The sequence below is a fragment of the Bos taurus genome, chromosome 8, assembly GCF_002263795.3.
Source record: "Bos taurus isolate L1 Dominette 01449 registration number 42190680 breed Hereford chromosome 8, ARS-UCD2.0, whole genome shotgun sequence".
Taxonomy (NCBI): domain Eukaryota; kingdom Metazoa; phylum Chordata; class Mammalia; order Artiodactyla; family Bovidae; genus Bos; species Bos taurus.
The window spans coordinates 84971756-84995435 of NC_037335.1; the positions used below are offsets into that span (position 1 = coordinate 84971756).

At 56.9% G+C, this 23680-nt stretch overlaps 1 protein-coding gene across 5 annotated transcripts in view; it reads left to right on the forward strand.

Moving 5' to 3' along the window:
• PHF2 (PHD finger protein 2) overlaps positions 1-19958 on the forward strand; it is a 92916-nt gene extending 72958 nt beyond the window's left edge. For 2 of the 5 annotated variants that reach the window (XM_024996275.2, XM_024996272.2), the window contains exons 10-22: positions 638-729; positions 2015-2104; positions 2712-3071; positions 4912-5031; positions 5461-5579; positions 7395-7573; positions 7720-7790; positions 8636-8799; positions 13094-13368; positions 15649-15744; positions 16259-16368; positions 16943-17333; positions 17990-19958. In XM_024996275.2, the coding sequence (XP_024852043.1) occupies positions 638-729; positions 2015-2104; positions 2712-3071; positions 4912-5031; positions 5461-5579; positions 7395-7573; positions 7720-7790; positions 8636-8799; positions 13094-13368; positions 15649-15744; positions 16259-16368; positions 16943-17333; positions 17990-18078 (2156 nt within the window). In that variant the 3' untranslated portion in view covers positions 18079-19958. The remainder of the gene's footprint in view (positions 1-637; positions 730-2014; positions 2105-2711; positions 3072-4911; positions 5032-5460; positions 5580-7394; positions 7574-7719; positions 7791-8635; positions 8800-13093; positions 13369-15648; positions 15745-16258; positions 16369-16942; positions 17334-17989) is intronic. The other 3 variants (XM_024996276.2, XM_024996273.2, XM_059889508.1) reach the window with 2 other exon arrangements.
• Positions 19959-23680: the final 3722 nt, after the last annotated feature.

A 23680-nucleotide genomic window follows, 5' to 3' on the forward strand; every position in this document is an offset into this window, starting at 1 on the left:
GGCCTTGCTGGGATGCCCTTGCCTCTCTGCCTTGGGCCTTCCTCTGTGATGGGGCTGACAGCTCAGCAGCCTCAGAGCTGAGAGGGCCCAGGGGTTTGCCACAGGCCAGACATGGTCATCTGGTGGTGTCAGAGCTCAGGGCTGTTCTGCCTCCATGGTGAACTCTCTGCCTGAAGGGGGAATGCTCTGTCCCTTCTGTTTGGGGGCAGCTCTGGCTCCCAAGGATGTGATTGAGGTGGTGCTTGCCCTGGGCCACCCCAGTGGGAAGTGGGCCCACTGCCTGAGCTATGCAGGGGGCTGTGAGCGGGTGGGATCAGCATCGGGGACGCTTGGTTTGGGGCATGACTGTGGTCCCTCACTGTCGCAGGCTGGGGCCCAGTGGAGGGGGAGCCAGCCCACTGCCTGAGGGGCCTGGTGGGTGGACAGTGGGAAGGCCAGTCCTGCCCCTTGCAGAGCATCTTAGATGGGCATCCCCTGGGTTCCAAGAGGAACCGTTGGCAGTTGGGCAGGTGGTGGTGGGCACATGCCTCTGAAAGCTCTGGCCCTGAATATCCCCTACCACCGGGGCTTTGAGTCACCTGCAGGTGGCAGGGGAGAGTGGGTACCCTCCTGAGCAAACCCGTCCGTCTTCCCCCAGGTTCTCACAAATCTGGGAAGCAGCTGCCCCCTCATTTAGTCCAAGGAGCTAAAATTCTCAATGGTGCTTTCAGATCATGGACGAGAAAGCAGGTAGGGAAGTGTGCTAGGCATGACCCAGGGCAGAAGGGAGGGCGGCAGGCGGGGCGTCATCCCTCGGGCTTGTCCTTCCTTCGGTGGGAACTAGCATGTGAGAGGCAGGTGGAGGGCACCTGGCCAGTCACATATCTGTTGGTGGGGGCAGATGCGGGAGAGGGCCCACCACCTCGGGACCTGGCCTGAGCGGGGGGGCTGGGTGGCAGGGAGATTCAGTGAGAGGTGAGGTGGTAGAGATGGCACTGCGTGGACCCTGAAGGCCAGGGAGCAGGGAGGACTCGAGTCAGTGACTGGCTGGAGGGTCACATTCTGATGAGAGTGGAGATGTCCTCGTTGTCCCACTGACTGGTGCAGGCGTCACCTCAGGAGCTGGCTTTGCTCTATGACTAGGACAGTCCCTTTGCCCTACGTGCCTCCATCCCCCCCGACCATAGGAGCACTGCCCTGTGCCCCTCCTGACTCCCTTGAAGCAGCATTTCTGGGTCCCCCCGCTTTGAAAGCATCGGCACCCTCACTAGCATCCATGCAGTGGCTACTTCTCCTCAGGGAGGCTCCAGAAAAGCAACTTCCAACTTCCCTTGGCATCCTGCCTGGATTGTTGGTACAGAGGGAGGGGAGAGGCCTGGTCAGCCTCGGGGCTCCCTGTCTACTGCCTTGGGAACCCCTGCCAGTCAGGGGTGCCAGCATAGTCTGAGCAGATCCCACCAGGCCCCCGGAAAGTCTTGAGGAAGTGGGGAGTCCAAGAGGGGAGCACTGTGCGTCTCTCACGGGTGAGCTGGGTGGGGTGGGGCAGTAGGTACCCTCCTAGGGCCGTCCTTCGGTTCTCAAAGCCTGGAGTGGGGCAGGGTGTGCCCCCTGACTCACACCAGTTGTCTGGCCAGGTGAAGTGGCCTCACGCCCAGGAAGAAGGGATAGCCTACATTCACGTCACAGCTGGTAGTGGCACTGGGCACCCCCTCCCCTCTGGGACTTACTGTCCATCTGTAAGAGTGGGATCGTGGCAGAGCCTCCTCGTTGGCACAGTGTCTGGCTAGAGTGGGCTAACGCCCTTGGGGCCCCCAGCAGCCAGTCCACGCCTGTGGCAGTGCCTTCCCTTCTGCCTGTCTGGGTGGCAGTGGGGCTGGAGGTCCTGGCTGGGTAGATGGGGGACAGCCTGGAGGGACAGAGGGCATGAGTCAGGAACCACAGAAGCTGAGCCTGCTTGGGGCCCCTGCGAGTGGAGGGGGAGTGGGCATCTGTGCCCAGACTTGGCAGCTGACCCTGTGCATGGGCTGTCCTGCAGGCTTTGGCAGAACATGAGGACGAGCTCCCAGAGCACTTCAAACCCTCGCAGCTCATCAAAGACCTCGCCAAAGAGATCCGGCTCAGTGAGGTAGGGCTCACCCTGGTGGCCTGCTGACCCTGCTTGAGGGATGTCTCTGCCTGTCTTCCCTGGTTATCCTGCGAGGGTCGGGCACATGGGAAGCATCCCCTCCCCCAGCCCTCTGGGGCAGGGTCAGCTGCACGATGATGCTGGATCCTCGGCCCTGGTGGCAGACTCACAGTCTCCTGGTGGGATCCTCGGGAATGAGAGAGTGTGGGGATGCTGTGTAGCCCCCTGTGGGGGGGGATGACTCTGCCGCAAGGACTGCTTCAGCCCCTTGAGGCTCAGCTTGTGCGAGCCTGTCCAGCCCCCAGCCTCCCCGTGCCTTGGGGTGGGACAGCAGTCCCCACCAAGGAGGTAGAGGGGTCAAGTGGCTGCTGATGTGGATGGTGTGAGACAGGTGTGAAATTGTCACACGGATGGTATGGATGGTGTGACTGTGTTCATAGACAGTGTAGGTGGGTGTGAGCCTGTTATACAGATGGTGTAGGATACGTGTGAGCGTGTCACCAGTGATGCAGACAGATGCTCCTTTTCTGCCTGTTCCCCACGGCCTGGGGCTGTGAGACCCTCCTAGCAGGGCACTCTTGGTCACCTCTTCCTGTCCTTTTCCCAGAATGCCTCCAAGGCCTCCCGACCTGAAGTAACTGCGGCTGTCTCCTCAGACGAGGTCTGTTTTGGGGACCGGGAAAAGGAGGAGCCCCCATCCCCCATTGAGGCCAGCCCTCCGCGGTCCTTCCTGGAGAAAGTGTCCAAAAAAAAGACTCCCAAAACCGTGAAGATGCCCAAGCCGTCCAAAGTTCCTAAGCCCCCCAAGCCCCCCAAGCCTCCCAAGTCACTGAAGCTCAAGGATGGGAGCAAGAAGAAAGGGAAGAAGTGCAGGGGCTCAGCATCACCCACCATCCCCAACCTGGACCTGTTGGAGGCCCACACCAAGGAGGCACTGACCAAGATCGAGCCTCCTAAGAAGGGCAAGGTGGGTGGTCTTGACCTCCCTACCTGTAGTCAGTGGGCCTGCAGACACCTCCGTGGAGCGGGCCTGTGGACTGGTGCTGGAGACCCAGGGCAGCTGGGCTCTGCCCCAGCAAGCTTGGTGTAGTGGGCAGCTGGGGAGAAACCCTCATGATAAAGGCAGCAGAGTCTGTCCTGGGTCAGGGTGGTACCATCAAGGGTCACCTGGGGGGACAAGCCGGCTGAGTCTTCCCTGGGGCCTAGACATTGGCTGAAACCTAAAGGTGGGTGAGGCACCCAGTGGAGGGCAATGGGGAGGCAGGAGTGGAGGTGATGATGGGCCAGGCTTCCTTGGGGCCCTGAGCCCCTGTGGCAGTAAGAGAGCAGGCCTGGCCTTGAAGTCCCATCAGTGTGAGTAGAGGGTCTTAGGTATGGACTTTGGGAACAGTGAGTCTCTGAAAGCAGGCCATACTGAATGGTTTCCTGCTAGTGGAACATCATTACCCGATGTTTCAGGGCTTAAGTGGGGCACATGGTTTTTCCTTTTCTCAATGCAAAGAGGGCAGATGAATGTATGAATTAATAGATGGATGAGTGGGTGGAAAGAAGAGAGGGAGGAAGGAAGGGTAGGAGGAGGAAGAGTGGTTGAATGAATGGGTGGGTGAATGATTTATGAGTGGGTGAGTGGATGGATGAATGGTTGGTGAATGAATGAGTGGATGGGTGGGTGGATGGATGGATGGTGTGGATGGATGGTGGGTGGGTGGATAGGTGGATAGTGGGTGGGTGGATAGGTGGATAGTGGATGGTGGGTGGGTAGATAGGTGGATAGTGGATGGTGGGTGGGTAGATAGGTGGATAGTGGATGGTGGGTGGGTGGATAGGTGGAGTGGATGGTGGGTGGGTGGATAGGTGGATAGTGGATGGTGGGTGGTGGATAGGTGGATGGTGGATGGTGGATATGTGTGTGGTGGATAATTGGATGGATGGGTGGATGGATGGGTGGGTAGATGGAAGGATGATGTGGATGGATGGATGGGTGGGTGGGTGGATGGTGGGTGGGTGGATAGGTGGTAGTGGATGGTGGGTGGTGGATAGGTGGATAGTGGATGGTGGGTGGTGGATAGGTGGATGGTGGGTGGTGGATATGTGTGTGGTGGATAATTGGATGGGTGGGTGGATGGATGGATGGTGTGGATGGATGGGTAGGTGGGTGGATGGTGGGTGGGTGGGTTGGTGGATAGTGGATGGTGAATGGGTGGATAGGTGGATGGTGGATAATTAGATGGGTGGGTGGATGGGTGGGTGGATGGATGGTGGGTGGGTAGGTAGATAGTGGATGGTGGGATAGGTGGATGGTGGATAATTAGATGGGTGGGTGGATGGGTGGGTGGATGGATGGTGGGTGGGTAGGTAGATAGTGGATGGTGGGTGGTGGATAGGTGTGAGGTGGATAATTGGATGGGTGGGTGGGTGGATAGGTGGATAGTGGATGGTGGGTGGTGGATAGGTAGATGGTGGGTGGTGGATAGGTGTATGGTGGATAATTGGATGGGAGGGTGGGTGGATGGATGGTGTGGATGGATGGGTGGGTGGGTGGATGGTGGGTGGGTGGATAGTGGATGGTGGGTGGGTGGATAGTGGATGGTGAGTGGTAGATAGATGGATGGGGGATAATTGGATGGGTGGGCAGATGGACGGATGGCTAGTTGGATACGTGGTTGGGTATATTGATGGATGGATGAACTGATGTATGTAGGCCAGCAGGAGGTGGGGACTCTGTGCTGTAGGGACTTTGTATTGTAGCCTGATGGACCCTGCTGCCCTCCCATGTCTGCTACTAGATCATGGCTAGTATTTTCTAGGCCACAAAGAATGTCCTGAGTGTGCCCAACAAGGAGGTGATCAGCACGCAGAATGACGTGGAGCGGTTGGAAATCCGAGAGCAAACTAAGAGCAAGTCAGAGGCCAAATGGAAGTATAAGGTGAGGTGTGTGTGTGTGCAGGTGTGCTGGTGAGTGAGTCTACCCTCAGGGAGGGCTGTTAGTGAAAGAAGGTGGTGTGTGAGGCAGGTGTGGGCTTGGTGGCGCGTGTGGGGTGTGTCAGGGTGTGTGCTGTGAAGGTCTTTGAGGGTCTGGGTGTGCACGTGGCCTCCTGGAGCCACCTTCTGAGGGTTGGTGTGGGCACATCTTAGCCTAAGAGGATGGACGCTGTTGCCCTTAGTGGCCTGCCCTGGTTCTAGCTGGCAGTCCTGGAGCTGGTCAGCATCCAAGGGCAGTTCCTGTGGACCTGGGGCTGTGGTGGGCCTGGGTCCTCGGGTGACATGTCAGAGGAAGGAGGCTGGCCTGTCCTGCTGCCTCTGCCCACTGGGCACCTGTATGGGGTTCAGGGACGGTCCTGGGTTTGCTTTTCAGAACAGCAAACCTGACTCCCTGCTGAAGATGGAGGAAGAGCAGAAGTTGGAGAAGTCTCCTCTGTCAGGGAACAAGGACACCAAGTTCTCCTTCTCCTTCTCCAACAAGAAACTGCTTGGGTACGTGAGTGCTTGTGCCAGGAGGGGTTGGTTGTACACGCACCACATGTTGCCACACATACCCTGAGCATCTCCTCTCCACATCACACACACACATGCCCTGCTTGTGCACACCTCATACACACACATACACTCGCCTGGAGGACTCTGCAGATGAGCCTCTGTCCTGAGCTAGAGGACAGGCACACCCCTCATGAGGGCCTCACCAGGCTGACCCCTTTCCTGCCTCCTAAACCAAAGAGCTCAGGTAGGTAGGCAGGGAGCAGTGGTGTGTGCGGCAAGGAGGGGAGGGTATGATTGGGCAGATATTAGCCAAGTGCTGTCCTGGGCTGTCACAGAGGACATCGTAGGGGTCAGGATCTTGGCCTAGGAGTCCAGAGGGCAGTGGGGAGAGGCTGGTATGAGCCCAGTACTCTCAAATCCACCTGAAATTATGGCTGTGATTGGGGCCATGGAAGGAGGATTTGTGGGGCCTGGGGTGCTATGGAGTCCGTGGGTGCCCAAGGGAATTGGTGGGAGGGCTTCCTGGAGGAGATGGCCCTAAGCTGAGAGGTGGGGCACCCAGCCTGGGTGGGTCTGTGTGTGTGAGCTGGTGTGTCTAGGTCCCAGACTGTGTAAGGGATCTCGGTCGGCTGACCAGTGTGGTGGGCTGGCCAGATGGGAGGTGGGTGGGCCAGGAGCCCTGTACCCACCGAGAAGCCCCTCGCTGGCCTTGGTCTGGCAGTTGTATGCTAAATCCAAAGTGCAGCGTGGGTGCCTAACAAACAGGAAGTAGACACATCCCAGTGGGAACGGGGCCACTTTACGCCTGTGGATCTGAGTTTTCTCATCTGCAAAATGGGAGAAGGCCACTTTCAGGCTGCGGGACACAGCCATCAGTGTCTGGTGTGCGCGCAGGGCCCGGCACAGGTGGGCCTGCTTTTCCCAAGAGCTCGTGGCAGTGTGCCAAGGCCTCTTGGCAAACAGATGGGTTGGATCTGTTGCCATGACTTCACGGCCCTGGGCATGTCCTTGACTTATCTGAAGCTCAGCTGGTGGGTCCCGGGGAGCTTTTGACGGCATTAACTGTATGACTGACTGACCGTGCTAGAGTTTAGAAATGGAAGGGAGAAAAGGAGACATGATTCTATAACCATGTGTGTACACGGGTATGTGTATGTACACGAGTATGTGTGTGTACACGTGTGTGTGTGTTGCATGATGTAACTCATGCCCACACCCAGCAGGCTCATTGCCAGCTGTCCTCGGTATTTCCACTGTTGGGAACCGGAGCTGTGCCCATTGGGAATTGCAGACGCCTGTGCCCTGCCTGCTCTTCCCCACTGCTGAGTGTGCACTTGTGCCCTCAGCTGACCCCGGGGGCAGCAGCTGGAGCATCGGACTCTGCTCGTTTGCAGTAGCCCTGTGGCCCCAGGAGGGAGATTTGTTACATTGTTCCTACACCTCAGCCCTGAAATTATTTTTCCATAATAACTGTGTGAATAAAAAACCCAGGCCAGTTGGCACTGGCTGTGTCTGACTCTGAGCTTGTATCAGGCGCAGGGCAGGCTGATGGAAGTCCAGCACTCGTCCAGCAGCGAGGATCAGGGGGCAGTTAGGGGCACAACTTCACACAGCCTGAGAAAGGGCTGGGCATGTACCTCGTGGGTTGTGTGCTATCCTTGCTGGGGTCATGGCATTGGAGAGGAGGCTGTGGGGTTGGGAGGGGTCCAGCCCTTACTGTTGGTCTTCCAAGGCCTGTTGAGGGGTGGAGTGCTGGGGGCACTGGCCAGGCTGTGCAGATGCCCACTGACTGGCCCTTTTCTCCCACCCCAGCTCCAAGGCCCTCAAGCCACAGCCCGGCCCAGGGGTGTTCGGGGCCTTGCAGAACTTCAAGGAGGACAAGCCCCAGCCGGTGCGGGATGAGTATGAATATGTGTCGGATGATGGGGAGCTCAAGATTGACGAATTCCCTATTAGGAGAAAGAAAAATGCTCCGAAGAGGGACTTGTCCTGTGAGTTGGGGGGACACGGGGAGGGGGCAGACCCAGCCCCGTAGGAGCCATCCCGGGCATGTGGAGTGGGCGTTGGATGTGGCTGGACTAGGGTCCCCCTGTGCCCCTCCAAAGTTGCCATTGACTCCCATCTGCTCTGCTTTCAGTCTTACTGGACAAGAAGGAGCCGCTGCCCACGCCCGTTACAAAGCCAAAGCTGGACTCGGCGCTCTACAAGGTAAGCGACTGCCTTCTGGGACACTGGTCACGGGAGTGAGCAAGATAGCCATCTCTGTGTCTGGCTGTTCTTGAGGCAGTGGCCCGCCTACCACTTGGTGGGGCATCTCTGACTGAGCCTTCTGGGTGGAGTGCAGAGGGGGACGTTTTCCTGGGGAAGCTGGCTGGGCTCCAGATGTGGGACTGTGAACCCTGGGGCCCTGCACAAAGGGGCAGAAGCAAAGTCGGGACTCGTGGAAGGTCTACAGGTGTCTGAGTGGTGGGGCCTCTGGAGCTGCGCTCCTCAGTCAGATCCACGAGTTTCCCTGATGCTTGAGGATGGTAGTACAGAGGGTAGCAGGCCAGGCTGCTGGGGGGTGGGTCTTGCACTGAGGTATGGTGGTTAAGTTAGATGGCCTCCAAGGCCACGCGTGTTCAGCCCAGGATGTGATGGCCATCTCCCAGGAAGCCAAGTTCCAGGAAGACGGGTGATACCATACCTGCAGAGCCCAGGGTGTCCCTGCGGAGCCACCTGCCAGGGGCTGTTAACAGGTGTCCTTCAGGCGCAGGTTCACCCACCTGATCCCTGTCCAACCACGGCAACTCTTCTTGTATCTGTGCTCAATACTGGAGCTCTCACATAAGGTTCTGTAAACCAGGGCTCATCTGGCACAGTGCTGCAGTTGGGGCTGCAGGCTCCCAGCACAAAGCTCAGGCGCCCATGCTCTGCAGTGTGTGTCTGGTCAGTCAGCCTCCCGGTGCTCAGCACAAGGACAAGCTCTTTAAAAACCTCTTTTTCTCACTGGAGTGAAACAGTCCCATCCCTACCCCCAAGCCCTTTTCTGACTGGCTGCTCTGTCCCTACAGCAGAGCGATGACTCCTCTGATGAGGGCTCACTGCACATAGACACGGACACCAAGCCCGCCCGCAATGCCAAAGTGAAGAAGGACAGCGGGGGTTCGGCCGCGGGCATCCTGGACCTGCTTCAGGCCAGCGAGGAGGTTGGCGCACTCGAGTACAACCCCAACAGGTAGGTCTAGTGCCCTCAGGGAACTGGGGGGACTGGGTGCTTCCACAGAGTTGGGCCAAACAGGGCTCCATCAGCCCATGTCCTGGAGGCTGGACAGTCAGAGTGGGACCCCTGCCTGGCAGAGGTGGTGCCAGGTGGCCAGGGAGGTGAGCGGGGGCTGGCTATGTAGGTCCTTCGTGTTGCAGAGCTCCTGTGTGAGGAGTCTGTGGGGCCTCCATATCTGTGTGCCTGCGGGAAAGCAGGGCCAGGCTGGGTACCTGGAGGGTATCAGGGTTTTTCCAGACTGGGACGTCCAGCTGTCTCTGCCTCGTCATTTCCCAAATGCCATAAAAATGACCTAAGAAAATTCCACAGTGTCTGCCTGGTGTTAGGGTAAAGAGCATTCATGGGCCTCTCTGGGACTCCAAGCTGGCTTCCCTGCAGAGCCGTCATCTGCAGCAAGGGAGATGATGGCTTCAGAGCTTGGGATGTGAGAGCCCATTCCATGAGAAAGGGCTGGATAGGCCAGGGTCCCAGATTCCCACCCCAACTGGGAGTGTGTGGGAGCTAAGCCAGGCTACCCTTGAGACCTGTTTGAGTCCACATGTGAGGCCTCAGGAGCCCACTCACTGCTGGTGTATATGCTGCCCTTTCCTGGAGGCCCTGAGCTTCCAGGCGATCAGGCAGGCCAGGACATGTGTCTGCTCAGCTCAGGTAGTCCTCCCTGCCTAGGCCTGCCCAGTTTCAATCCTTTGATTTGAGAGAAATGGATTAATTCTCTTGGGCTTTTGCATTGGATGGGAGGCCATGGGGCTTGTTTTTCTCATGATTGTCGTTATTTAGTTGCTCAATCATACCTGACTCTTTGTCACCCCATGGACTGTGGCCCACCAGGCTCCTCTGTCCATGGGATTTCCCAGGCAAGAATACTTCAGTGGTTTGCCATTTCCTTCCCCAGGGGATCTTCGCAACCCAGGGATTGAACCCGAGTCTCCTGCCTTGTAGGTGGATTCTTTACCACTGGGCCACCAGGGAAGCCCCTTTTCTCAGGATGGTCCCAGTTAAATTCCTTTTTGGTCCCAATTGGCCCCAGTTGGCTCTTGCTTTTAAGCATCATGGGACATTTTTTTTTTTTTTTTCCACATGGAATTTCTATAAGTACCACAGACAGACCAAGGGACGGGGGCCTGTGTCCCCTGCAGCCTCCCCATTCTGGAAGTGTCTGCTACCATGGTGAGGGCTGGCTCCCCTCCTAGTTCTTGAGTCATCAGGAGATTCCTGCTGCATTGATGGGGAAACTGAGGCTGAGAGAGCTTAGGTGACTTGCTCAAGGCCACACAGCTAGGAGGCAGCAGAGGCAGGACTAGCGTCTCCATTTGCTAATGATGGAGCCTAAGCGTGGGGGTTCTGGAAGGCTGACCTTGCTAGATGGTGTCATCCAGCCAGGGGGGGTGACTTGGCCTGAGGGAGGCAGGGCTTACGTGGTCTGCTCGGGGTTTGGTCCTCCAGATCTGCCTTTCAGCCCGTGCTACCAGGATTAAGGTCTGAGGGCTACCTGGGCCGGTGGAGGCACATGTCTGCCCCATCTCAGACAGTGGGGCCCCAGCAGGAGGATTAGGGCTTGATTGAAAAGCGTTCTTCCTAAATCAAATGGTTGTATTTTCTTTCACAGATTATCATTTTTTGTGCAGTGTTATGCTCACAGATAGCCATAGGTGCCTTTTCTCATGGGAGTGGAGTATGGTTGGAGGCTGCTACAGAGCTGTGGGGTACAGATTTCCTGTTCAGCATGAAGTGGTTTCTGTAGATAAGGCAGACCCAAGCCCCTCAACTGCAGAGATGCCTCGGTGGTGGCAGGAGGGACCCTGGCCTGAGACCCCTTTGCCGGGAGGAGAAGCCTGGCTGTGAGCCCCCTTCTGCTGGAGGGGCTGGTGCCCGGGCTGGCCCCACATCTCTTCAGAGGTGCCTCTCTTCTGGGAATGCTCTGGCTAGCTGGCACCTCAGTGACGGAATGATGCTCACCCAGGTCCCCTGTGAGCTCCATGGAGAGCTCCCCCCAAAACTGGATGAGGGCAGATGAGGCTGGTGCCAGAACTCTGCCCGGAGCTGGGACACAGGGCCTGCAGCCTGGGCTCCTGACTGAGCAAGGGCATGGCCTGTTGGGAGAGGGTGGCCAGTCTGTGGACGCGCTGTGAACTGATCTGTAGGTACACACGTGTGTGCTCACACACGCCTGCACACGTGCACGTGTGCCTGCCGGGGCTGGCCTCCTTGGCCGCCGCAGGCAGTTCCTTTCCCAAGTCTCCCATTTGGAGTGTAGGTCAGTGTTTGATGGTCCATTTGCTCTGTTTTAAGTATTTGCTTTTTTGGAAAAAACAGCTGAAGAAAATGGAGGAAAATATGTTAATTTCTTGTGGATGGTTTGCTTAGTGTTTACCGCCGGGGGGGAAGGAGAGGATTTTGGTATGATAATTGGAGGATTAAGGTATTATTTTCCATGCACACTGGTTAGACTTTGCTCCTTGATTTGCCGGCCCACGTGGCCAGTCTGCAGCCCTGGGCTCCAAGACCCCTCCCTCTCAGTTGCAGCTGAGCTGGGCTGGGACCACGACGTCCAGATGGCACAGGCAGGCGGCTGGCTTCCATGCTGGCTCCCGGAGGACCCTCGTGGTGGGTGTCCTGGCCCCCACCCTGCCATCCCTGCAGGAAGCCTGGCGTTTGTCCAGGCCATAAGGCTGGGTGAGGATGCCTGGGACCTTCAGGGCCTCATCTGCAGAGCACTGGAGAGCCTGGTGCAGAGCGTGGGGGGCCATCTATCAGCTCTTGCTGGCTCTCGTACTTGGCCGGGCTGGGGGTGGGGGGGGTCCATCCCTGCTCAGAAAGCATCAGTGATGATGGTATAGCAATGATACTACCGCTCCCAAATGCCATGTGCTCCTGACTGGGTCTGGGTATCCCTCTGCCTTCATGGCACGGGACAGTGGGGGTTGGGAGGACACTGGGGCAGGTGGAAGGTCTGGTGGAGAGCTCCTAACTCTCCACAGCGGTCTGATCATACTTGATTTTTCCCACTGTTTGTGGCTTTGGAACCATAATCCATCCGCTTCTAGCAAAAGCCCAAAACACTGCGGTCCAGTACGTCTTGGGTGGGGCTGGGGGAAGCGGTATTCATGGAGGACTGCCCAGAGAGGCGCCCGCCCGTCGCTGCCTCCTGGCTTAGGGCAGAGTCCCTGGCCTGGAGCCCAGCAGTACCCCTCGCAGGATGACTTTTGTCCAAGCTTGTCTCGGTGGGCCCCCAGGAACACAGGGGACCACCCTCTGTGTCTGTGCTTCCTGGGGCCAGCTCTATCTCCCTTTACTCTCCAACCTCAGTCTTGGGAACTTTATGTCTGAGCAGGGATTTCTTCTCATTTTAATGTCTTACTAGAGATGCTTCAAACACTTCTTGGAAGTTGGGGAGGGGGCAGGGACCATGCAGAACCACCAGCGTGGTTCTGTGGGTACACTTTTGGGTGCTGCTTTTGTGTTCTGGCAGCCCTGTGGGTGTGTCCATCCCCCAGGGGCACATGGGGCAGGCTGGAGGGGGCCTGAGTGTCACACATGCAAGACGGGCCCACTGCTGGGCCTCCTGGGCCTCCTGGGTCTGTGACCAGGGAGGAGAGCCAAGGGTTGCGCCATTCCAGGCCCTGCTTCCTCAGGAACCAGGGGGCAGTGAGAGGTATGGCCAGGCTCCCCAGAGGCTGGGGTGGACTCTCCTGACCCAGGTGGAAAAATGTCTGGGGTGATGGGCAAGGGTGAGGGTGTGGGTGCAGATGCAGTCATAAAAAGATGGTGTGGGTCACCTGGGGAGATCGAGTGCCATGGGAGGGAGCGGGCTGAGCCGCTCCATCTCAGGTGCTGGATGAGATGTGGGGGAAGCACCCACGACTGGGGCTTAGTGCAGGAGCCCATGGTGGGCGCAGGGGTGCACAGAGAATGGAAGAGGGAGGGAGAGGTGGCCTGGGTCCTTGGGGGGATCCTGCTTATTGACCTCATGATGGGAGAGATCAGGAGCACCTTTGTCTGCCTCTCCCTCGTCCCCTCCCTCCACTTCCCCCTCCCTTTTTTCTCTATTTATGCCCCTCTCTGTCCCAAGGCCTCCAGCTCTCCCTTCGATGTTGGGGGATGGGGGGCAGAGGGTAGAGGAAGCGGGTAGCTGGTCCTTTCCATGGGGAAATGATCAGCCCCCACCGTCCTCCCCCCACGCCCTCTGCTGGCTGCTGAGAGGGAGGATGTGTGGGCCATGGGCTGAGTGCCTGTCTCTCTGTGCCTCCAGCCAGCCCCCCGCCTCCCCCAGCACACAGGAAGCCATTCAGGGAATGCTGTCCATGGCCAACCTGCAGGCTTCCGACTCCTGCCTGCAGACCACGTGGGGTGCTGGCCAGGCCAAGGGCAGCTCGCTGGCCGCCCATGGTGCCCGGAAGAACGGGGCTGGTGGGAAGAGCGCAGGCAAGCGGTTGCTGAAGAGGGCGGCCAAGAACAGCGTGGACCTGGACGATTATGAGGAGGAGCAGGACCACCTGGACGCCTGCTTCAAGGACTCGGACTATGGTGAGTGCTGCTGTGCAGGGAGAGGTGCCTGTCCTGGGTGCTGGGAGCCAGACCCTCTTGCGGATGTAATTCACAGGCCTTAGATGTTTCCCTTTAGAAGCATGCAACTCAGTGGTGCTTAGTGTATTCAGAGGGATGGGTCTGCTGCCGTCAGCACCCCCAACTGGAGAACATTTCATCAAAGGAAACCCTGCCCTCTGTCCATTAAGAGTCAATTTGCCTCCCCTGATTTACGCTGCTGCTACTGCTGCTGCTGCTAAGTCGCTTCAGTCGTGTCCGACTCTGTGCGACCCCATAGACGGTAGCCCACCAGGCTTCCCCGTCCCTGGGGTTCTCCAGGCAAGAACACTGGAGTGGGTTGCCATTTCCTTCTCCAGTGCATGAAAGTGAAAGGTGAAAGTGAAGTCGCTCAGTCGTGTCCAACTCTAGCGACCCCATGGACTGTAGCCCACCAGGCTCCTCTGTCCATGGGATTTTCTAGGCAAAAGTACTGGAGTGGGGTGCCATTGCCTTCTCCGTGATTTACACTGATTTATGCCAACTCATAGATTTTTCTCATCTGGATGTGTCATGTGAACAGAATTGCACAGTACTTGGTCTTTGGTGCTTGGCCTCTTTCATTAGCATACTCTTTTTTTTTTTAAACTTATAGTAACACATTATTCATTTATTTATGCATTTTTTTTTTTTTGGCTGCACTGGGTCTTCATTGGTGCGTGTGGGCTTTCTCTAGTTGCGGTGAGCGGGGTCGACCCTTCCTTGCGGTGCACCGACTTCTCATTGTGGTGGCTTCTCTTGTTGAGGAGCACAGGCTCTAGGCATACAGGTTCAGTACTTGCAACACACAAGCTCAGTAGCTGCGGTGTGTGGGCTCTGGCACGTGCAGGCTTCATTGGTTGTGTCACACGGGCTTTGTTGCTCCAGAGCATGTGAAATCTTCCTGGACCAGGGATTGAACCTGTGTCCCCTGCATTGGCAGATGGATTCTATACCACCAGGGAAGTCCTCCTTAGCATACTCTTTAGGCTCCATCCACATTGTAGCACATGTCAGCTTTGTTCCTTTTACTAGCTGGATAACATTCCACTGTGTGGACACACCACATTTGTTTATCCCTTTGTCCATCCCCAGGCACTTGGATGGCTTCCACCTTTCGGCAGTTGTGAATAGTGCTACTGCGGGGGGTTTTGTGTGGCCTGTATCTGTGGTGTCTGCCTGGGTCGCTGCCTAAGGCACCTTCTGAGAAGGTATAGCCACTATGAAGTGGCTATACCATTTCATAGACACATTGAGACCACATCCATTCTGCGTCTGTGTAAACAGAAACCAAGGCCCAGAGTGGCTCTGTGGCCTGAGTCTGAGGTGGGCAGTAAGTTGGCAACTGGGCCATAGCTGTGGCCTCTGCTCAGGGGCATGGCCACTCACCTCACACCGTAGCCCCTCCAGGCCCAGCGCTTCAGGTTCCAATACGATCTGAAGGAGTTGCTGTTGGCTGCCTGGGAGGAGACTTGGAGCAAGGACCCACCTCCATGCCTTGGCCCACTGCCCGGGATGTCCCAGTCCCCACGGGCTGCGGTGTGCTTCTCAGGGCGAGGGGCCATGTGCTGCCCGCATGGCGCAGGGCCTGTCTTCAGTGCAGTCCTGATGGTGTGAGGCTGCACCTCTGTCCTAGAGAGCCCTCCCGCGGTGACGCTGGGCCTGTCCTATCTGGTGGACACTTCCAGGCCTCACTGGCGGGGGCTGTCATGGTCTGACAGTGGGGTGAACTCCATTTTGGGGGCGCCCTTGGGACATGGGTCAGGTCCTGGGGGTTAAACTTATTGATAATAGGAGGAGGCACCCAGTGAGTCACCCAGGACTGCTGTGTGGGTCTCCCTGCTCTAGAGACTTGTCGAGGAGAGTCTGGGGTCCTTCAGAGCCAGCTGGCTCCATGGACATCAGAGGTTCCCTTCTCTGACACTAACAGAAGAGATGTCTTGAGAACTGGGCATTCAAGTGGGTGTGGCGGCCAGGCTGGCATAGGCATGGCTGGTTGGGTGGCCATGGGGGCTGGATGGAACCCATTGTCTGGCCTCTCTGGACCCCAAGGGGTGCCTGGGCTGGACGATTTCAGAGGCCACCTGTGCCTGTGCATGGGGCAGCCACTCCGGGAGGGCTGGTACTATGGAGCCTGAAGACGGCCCCAGGGGTGCCAGTCATAGGGTCTGCCAGCAGCCTGCCGCTCCCGTCCTGCTGGGGCCACACCAGCAGCTCAGTCCTTCCTCCTCTTTCCACCTCTAGTTTACCCCTCCCTGGAGTCGGATGAGGACAGTCCTGTTTTCAAGTCCCGGTCCAAGAAGAGGAAAGGCTCGGATGACGCCCCCTATAGTCCGACAGGTAGTGCTTGGGGCTGGGAGGGGAGCTCTGTCCACACGGAATGCCAGCAGTCGTGTTGCACACCCACTGGCTCTGTGGCTCAGACAGGGTGTCTGTTGAGCCCCGACTGGGCTCCACTTCAATCCCAGGACCTCAGCCAAGTGCTCTCGCAAACACTCAGAGGCATCCCAGCTCCTGCCAGTAGGGCAGTGCAATGTCCCTGTGGTGCGCTGGCCCTCTGCCTTGACTCTCCTTGACGAGCATCCCTGGGCGGGTCCCGTTTGCCCCCGGCCCCCCCCATCATGGCAGCCAACAGAGTGGGGTCTGGTTCCCCTAACACACTCCCTTCCTGACCCATCCTGTCCTGCTGGTGGAGGGCAACCACCCCCACACGAGGTTGGGGCTATTGCTGACCTTCCCCCAAATGTGACTTGTCCCTGGGATTCAGGGACAGATTAGGGCAAGGCTGGGAGATCCAGGAGGGTGCTCAGGCACTGGGTGGCGACTCGAGGAAGGCTGACCTTCTTTCCTACAGCGCGGGTTGGCCCATCGGTGCCAAGGCAAGACAGGCCTGTGCGCGAGGGGACCAGAGTGGCCTCCATTGAGACTGGGCTGGCAGCTGCCGCAGCCAAACTGTCGCAGCAGGTGAGGAGAGCGTCCGCCTGGGCTTGGGCTCCCCAGTGCCTTTGCTCCCCCCACTCTCATGCACGGGGATCACCCAGGCTGGGGCTGTCACGGCCTGGTTCCTTCAGGCTCCCAGGTCCATGCTAGTGGGAAGCAGAGAAGCTGGAAACTGGTGTCAGAAGTCCCATGGTAGCTCACAGTGGGGTGGTGGGGAATGGGGGGTTCGGGAGATGGGGGAGGGGCCCATACTACATGTCCTCCAGTAGGTGAGCTCAGATTGGGCGGGTCTGTCCACACTACAGCTGAGTGCTGATGCTGTGTCCTGGACGTCCCCATGTCCAGGATGGCTGGCCTCACAGAGCGGGGCCTGGTGGTCCCTCCACAGACCCCAGAACTGTTCTGCGGGGCTCGTGGTGGCTGGAGATGGGCTTGGGCATGGTCCAGCCCTTTCTGCTCCTGCAGTGCTGACTTGCTCAGCTCCATGGGAGAAGCCTTGTCCACAGTAGACCAGGCTGCTCCCAGGTTGCAGTCTGCTCCCCAGGGTCTGGGTCTGGCCAGCCCTGTGCGGTGATGCACCTGCATGCTTTGTTCAAAGGAGGAGCAGAAAAGCAAAAAGAAAAAGAACACCAAAAGGAAGCTGGCTCCCAACACCACCTCCCCCTCTGCCTCCGCCTCTGCCGGCACCACCTCAGCCAGCACCACCTCGGCCTCCACCACCTCGGCCTCCACCACCTCGGCCTCCACCACCCCGGCCTCCACCACTCCGGCCTCCACCAGCACGGCCAGCAGCCAGGCCTCACAGGAGGGCAGCTCACCTGAGCCCCCGCCAGAGTCCCACAGCAGCAGCCTGGTCGACCATGAGTACACAGCAGCTGGCACCTTCACTGGGGCCCAAGCCGGCCGTGCCTCTCAGCCCATGGCCCCCGGGGTCTTCCTCACGCAGAGGAGGCCCTCCTCATCATCCCCCAACAACACCGCTGCCAAAGGTACCTTGCTTGCTGACCCTGAGTTGCCTGTGAGTGACCATAGGTCTCTGTCCCTGCAGCCATGAGTTTCTGTGGCCAGGCCCTCAGTCAGTGTGTGAAAGAAATGGCTCAAGACTGAGACCTCTGGTTACTCGCTCGGGGGTGGGGGACTGGTTCTGGGTACCTTGGAGCTAGGTCCATTCCTTTAGACTACCAGGGCCTTGGCTTTGGGTCCTGGCTTGGAGACAGAGTGTGGTTGATGGTTTGTTGAGGGTTCACTGGGAGTGGCCTAGGGTGACCCAGGCTCCTCCATGTGATTTAGGGGTGGGACAGTTGGCTGGGTCCTATGGTACCCCCACTGTCACCCCAGGCCCACTGTGCCCCGGCCGTGAGCCCCAGCCAGCCATGGACATGGGGGGGGGGTAGCTCCAGGTTGCCCTAATGCCATCCCTGGACTGTCCCTGCTGCACACGCCATGCCCCAGCCCCTTGTCGACACAGTCTCTGAGTGGGGCATTTTGTCGACAGTTGATGGTTTTGGAGGGATGCAGAGCTCACTGTGCTTGGGCATCGCACGCCCATCTTACAGAAAGGATGTGGGCTCAGTGAGGGATTACAGACCCCCCATATGCTGCTCCTCTCACTCACCTGTCTTTTTTGTGTCTCCACCTCCACCAGGAAAACGTACAAAAAAGGGCATGGCCACTGCCAAACAGAGGCTTGGGAAAATTTTGAAAATTCATCGGAATGGAAAACTACTCCTTTAAAGTTTGGAAAGCCAGGATCCTTCTGCTCCACTCAGGACCCCCGGAGCCCCGCTAGAACATCAGCCCCCAGGAGGGTGGCCTTGCTGCCTCACCCAGGGAGGGCCTGGCCTCCTCCCAGCAACCACCCCCCTCACATGAGCATCTGTTGCTTCAGCAGGCGGAGCTTGCCAATGTGGACAGACGTCCTTTCTCAAGTTGCTTAGAGTGACCAGTTCCCGAAACGTGGCCCTGCCCGTTTGAGGACCATTCCAGTTTCAGGACAGCCTCCAGGCATCCCCGAGCATGGGTGTGATTGCAGGGCCTCTGCAGCTCTGCTGGGAGCATGAGTCCTTCAAGGAAGGAGGAGTGAGCCAATGCTCACCAGGCCCAGAGTCTGAGCTGGCCACAGACTGGTAGCCTCCAGAGGCTTAAAAAAAGGCAAAGAACACTAGAGAGGAAGAGGAGGAGAAATCGGGGTGTGTATGTGCCCCCCTTTTCTTCCCAAGTGATTCTCAGACAAGTCCAGAGAGTGTTCGGTCCGGTTAGGAGAGGAGCCTCTGTGCTCTCCAGATAGTGGGTGGTGGGCCGGATGGTGGGTATTGTGCCCTGAATGTCTGGGGCATTTCTTGGGGCCGGCTGGGGCTGGCAGCAGGGTCAGTGTGTCAGTGGGGGCGAACTGGAGCCATCATGGGGTCCCCGGGGAAGGGCTTGGGCCCAGCCACAGTGTGGCATCCCGGGGGCCCAGGCTAAGCCACGTGGGTGGGCCTCATCCAGCCTGACCATCTATACTCCGAGAAGCACTTCCCAGCCAAAGCACTCCGCCATATGCCTGGTGGGGCAGTTGGTGGCCGGGTGGCCGAGGACTTGGGGCCAGGCACTTCTATCTTGTCACTTGTCGAGTGCACGGGTGGCTCCTGGACCACGCGTCTGCCCATCGACATGGAGGGGCTGGATTTGTTTCTCAGGCAATCCTGTATTTTAATTTTAGATGTATTTCCTGAAGCATATTTTTCATAGAATGTAGCGTGTAAATAGCTTTTTAAATAACTTCTTTTTTATAAGAGTAAAAGTATCTTTAGGAATTTCTTTCTATAGAGTCCTTCATTAACATTTATACGAGTTTTTTGCCGAGTATGATGAACAGTTGGGTTTCCGATGCTTTTCCTTTTCCTTCTTTCTTTGTATTATTATGGTTATTATTATTTTTTCTTTTAGGAACTAAGGTATTGCCTGAAAAACAAGTGATGTCTGTGCAGCCTTATATCTGTCTTGACAGAAGCAAACAGTACACAAAAGATCTATTTCAGACACATTTGAAGAGGAATCTTCAACTTGAATACCAGCTCTTTCTTTCCTTCTTGTTGATGAAGGGGGTGGGGTACAGTTATTTTACTAGCACCTTGTGAAGTGTTTCTGTGTTTTGTGATGCTGTAATTTATTAATGTTTGTAGCTTTTTATATTTGTACATTTCTTATGAGCTTTGTTTATATGCCCATCCCTGGGTGTTCTGTCCATGAGGAGAGGCAGCTTTGTGTGGGCCTTGCCATCCTTGCTCATCCTGTTTGGGGGACACAGCCCCGGGGCCCAGAGGCTGGAAGGGGCGAGCCTCACGGGGCCCTGACTATTCTGACCCAGCGTTTTGAAGGTTTCCTTTCCTGTCCTTGTTGAACATTTATATAATCTAACCTGGCCATCAAGCTGTTCTCTCTCTTCCTCTCTTTTATTTTTTTAATTTTATTATTATTATTTTGGCAACATGTACATTTCTAACAAAGTTTATTGTGGCTATTAAAGTGTTTTATTTCCCAATTCATATTACTCTTGTATCGAGTCCATGAGGTCTAAGGTAACTTAGATCAAAGTTTTAAAAGAGTAAAAATATTTCCGGTTTTGTACAGAACCACGTCTTTGTCGTTTTTGCCTCGTTCGCTGTTGTCCACTCTGCAGTGAAGATGGTGGGGGTCTTGGACACTGGGGAGAGGAGTGGACCAGTGTGGTGGGCTGCGTTTAAGGGTGGGCAGTCAGGCCAGGCCCCCTACCCAGGCCCAGGCCCTGGCTGCCAACATTCCCCTTGGAAAGCCCTTGGATTGCCCACAGGGCATAGGTACTTCCCTGTACCCCAAAGCTACAGCACCCTGAGCCAGCCTGTAGGAGCAGGCAGAAGAGACCCTTGGTCAGAGTGGGCAGCCTTTGAGACCCTGGCAATACCAGCCCCAGCACCAAGCATCCTTAGGTGCCCGTAGAACATTCTTGGTGTCTTAGTGTTCACAGGCGTGCAGTTTAGCGAGTCCAGTGACAGGCACCCGAGAATGTGTGCAGGATTTCAGTCTAAATCTGATGTTATTTACAACAGATGAACAAAAGCAGATCCCCCATCCCACCCTAACAGACGCACAGTGAAGGGCACAGTGAAGATCAAAGATTAGGGAGAAAGAGCAGCTAGCCGGAGGGGCCCGCCACAGAGGAGACTTTGGGCCCACGCTGGGGCTGCCCCAGCTGCCTGGCATCTCAGACTTTGCTGGGCCTTGGGATAAAGTGTTCAGCTGCACAGCCTGAATCTGCTCTGCTGGGGCCTCTGCACACTCCCAGGTTAGGCACTCACCCTGTCTGGCAGCTCTCCTGTCCTTGCCCAGATCCAGCCAGATTCTGCCCTGAGGATCCTCCAGGGGTCCCCACACCCTCATCCCATAGCCGCCAAAGGACTGGGCTGAGCCCTGGGTTGTTCTGTGCATCCTGCCCGCCAGGACTGGCTCTGGCTGCCCAGCCTCTGAGTTGGAGTCCTTGAGGCTGAGTTATCTGGGTGCTCCTTGGGTCTCCCCACCCCAGCATGGCTGTGGGGATTGTGTCTTCAGAGGGCCACTTGGGACCTAGGGCCCTGGGCTTGGGGAGGGCTCCCAGAAGGTGCCCAGAGTCTCTTCCCTGGCCCTAGGCCCTGTCCTGGGCTGTACCCACATCATCCTGGGGCAGCCTGGCCTAGTTGAGCCCTGGGCCCTCGCTCTAACCCCAGCAGTCCAGGTGTCCGGGAATGACTATAGGTGGACCCAGGCTGTGCATTTCTCGGTATGCCTGTAGCAGGGGCAGCAAGGGGCCTGTGTTGCTCCATGCTTGGTGCTCACTGTGGCCCTTCCGGGGTCTTCTCATCTTCATGCAAGGCCACTGAGAAAGCTCCCTGCCTGGCCCCACGGACCCAAGCCCTCATTTGACAGATAAACTAAGGCTCAGACTGAAGCCCTCTGTGGATGAGACTTGAGTGCTCCGGGATCGTCCCTTGCTCAATCATTATTTCTCAACCTCCTGGCAACAGGTGGCTGGCCATGTAAGTGGAACACCACCATCGTATCAAGGCAGCCCCAGGGGGCCACAGGATGCTGGCAGCAGGGTCCTGAAGAGCCATCTGACCAGCAACAAGCTTCTCAAAAGGAAACAAAGGGTTGCATGTTAAGCCTGAGATGCTGGAGCTGTTTGTTTGTTATTGCAGGCTGCCCTAGCTCTGCCTGTGACTCATGAGTGGCTGGGGTCCTGTGCATTGAACATGGCATAAATAACAAATTGCCTCAACTCAACTTACAAAGTTGAGCTGAATTTTACAGTCATTTTCCTGAGCACCCATTGAGTTCCAGGCTCCATGTTGAGAAACTTACAGAGGCTTCCTCAGGGTCGATTTCACCAGGGGAAATTCTGCCTCACCTGCGGCTCACTGTCACCTGCTCCCTTGTGCGGTGGGACAGTCTGTGATGAGACATCCATCGTGTCGTCTTATACTCCGGGTGAAAGAAGGGAGTTTGGGAAGTTCCCTGGAGCAACCCATGAGATGAAAATGTCTTCAGCAACACAAGCAAAGGCCTCAGGGCAGGTGACCAGACCTTAGGGTGATCAGATGGTGGGAGGTGGGGTAGCAGCTGGCTGAGCCACAGAGGGTGTCCACACAGTAGGGATGTGGCAGGCCCTGGGGAGCCCCTGCAGGTGAGCAAGCAGCCTGCTGCAGGATAGGCTGAGGAAAAGAGGATTACTTTCCACCCGGGGTCCTGTCTCCCTAGGGTCCCCCTCCTTCTAGGGCTCCCTCCCCTTCTGACATCTGCCCCCCTATTCCCTCCACCCCTTATGCCCATCAGGCACATGTTACCATTGTGCAATTGGAGAGGGAGCTCAGCACCACCAACAGCCCAGTCTGCTTTGCATGGTGCTGCCTAGATGCTCAGAGCCTTAAACCAACCCAAGGTCCAGTCCCCAAACTTGCAGGAAAGGGTCCCGTGTGGTGCCTTGGGGCAATACTGAGAGTGACCACCAGGGGGCAGGGGAGGGCCAGGAACGACCTGTCCTCCTGCGATAGCAACGTGAATTCATTTTGTGCTAGGTGTCCTTCAGGCAAGACCCTGGGGCTAAGGGCAGAAGGGACTGATGTGGGCAAAGAGAAGTCATCAGCATACTGTGAGGGTTGGGAGGGAGACGATAATAATCAGTTCACCTTGGTCCTGAACTATTTAAGCGCTGGGTGTGCCAGGGCCTGTTTAAGTATCTGGCATATATTATTAGCACATTCACGCCTCACAACTACCCTCTGATGAAGGTCCTACAACTGTCTCTGTCTTGCCGAGGGGGAAGCTGAGGTACAGACTCTCACAGCTGGTGGAGCTACGGTGCAAGTCAAGTCTAGGCAGGACAGTTATAGGGCCCTTGAGCTTGTGAGAGACACCCTGCTGCAGACTCCCCAAGATGCAGAAGAAAGAGCTGTGCCAGAGCAGAAAGGAGCTACCATTCAAAGGCCCTGAGGTGGGGACAAGGTGAAGTGTCATCTTTGAGGATGGCTGGAGTAGAGGATGAGTACAGGGGAGGGGACAGAAGTCAGGCAGGGCAGCAGTTTTCTTGCCTGACTCTCCGCTCCATCACGGGGGTCTCTCCCTTTCCCAGGCTGCACAGAGACTTTCGAATCCCCCCTCCCCAAACCTCACGTTCCCCGCTGGACCCAGCCCAGCCTCCCTCTGTGCACAGCCCTGAACAAGGAGCCCTCTTTGCAGATGAAGACCCTGAGGCAGGTCTTCTGTTGGACACATGGCTACCGGGGGTCTCTGCTTCCTTGCCCATGGTTCTGAGAGGCTGCACAGTGTGTGGGAGAAAGAGTGAAGAGTGCTTACCATCCAAGGTTTAAAGAAAAAGATGCTGCTGATATAAAACTTAAGACTGTGTTCCCAGCCCTGTGGAAAAAACCTCCTTAGCAGTAATGATAATGGTACATAAATTCATGTCAAAGGCATTAGATGCTGGTGCTAAATTCCATGGGTTTCATGTTGTGATTATGCTGCCAGTGTGGTACACTTTCCTGAGTGCCTACTGTGTGCGGGACAGAGTGCCATGTGGTTTCCCAAGGCTTGCCACTTACCACCTACCCCTACACCTCAGGTTTGGGTCCTGGAGCTGGGAGGCCTTTCTGAGGAGGTGACCTTTGGGCAGACCCCAGAGATCGTGGGGGAAGAGTGCCGAGGCCAAGGGAACAGTAGAGCAAAGGCCCAGGGGCAGGATCAAGCTTTGTGAAGAACAGTGGGGATGGTGTGAGTGGAGAGCTTGGCAGGGCCAGGGTTCCAGCAAGGCTTCTTCTGCCCCAATCCTTGGTCCAGGCTGTGTCCC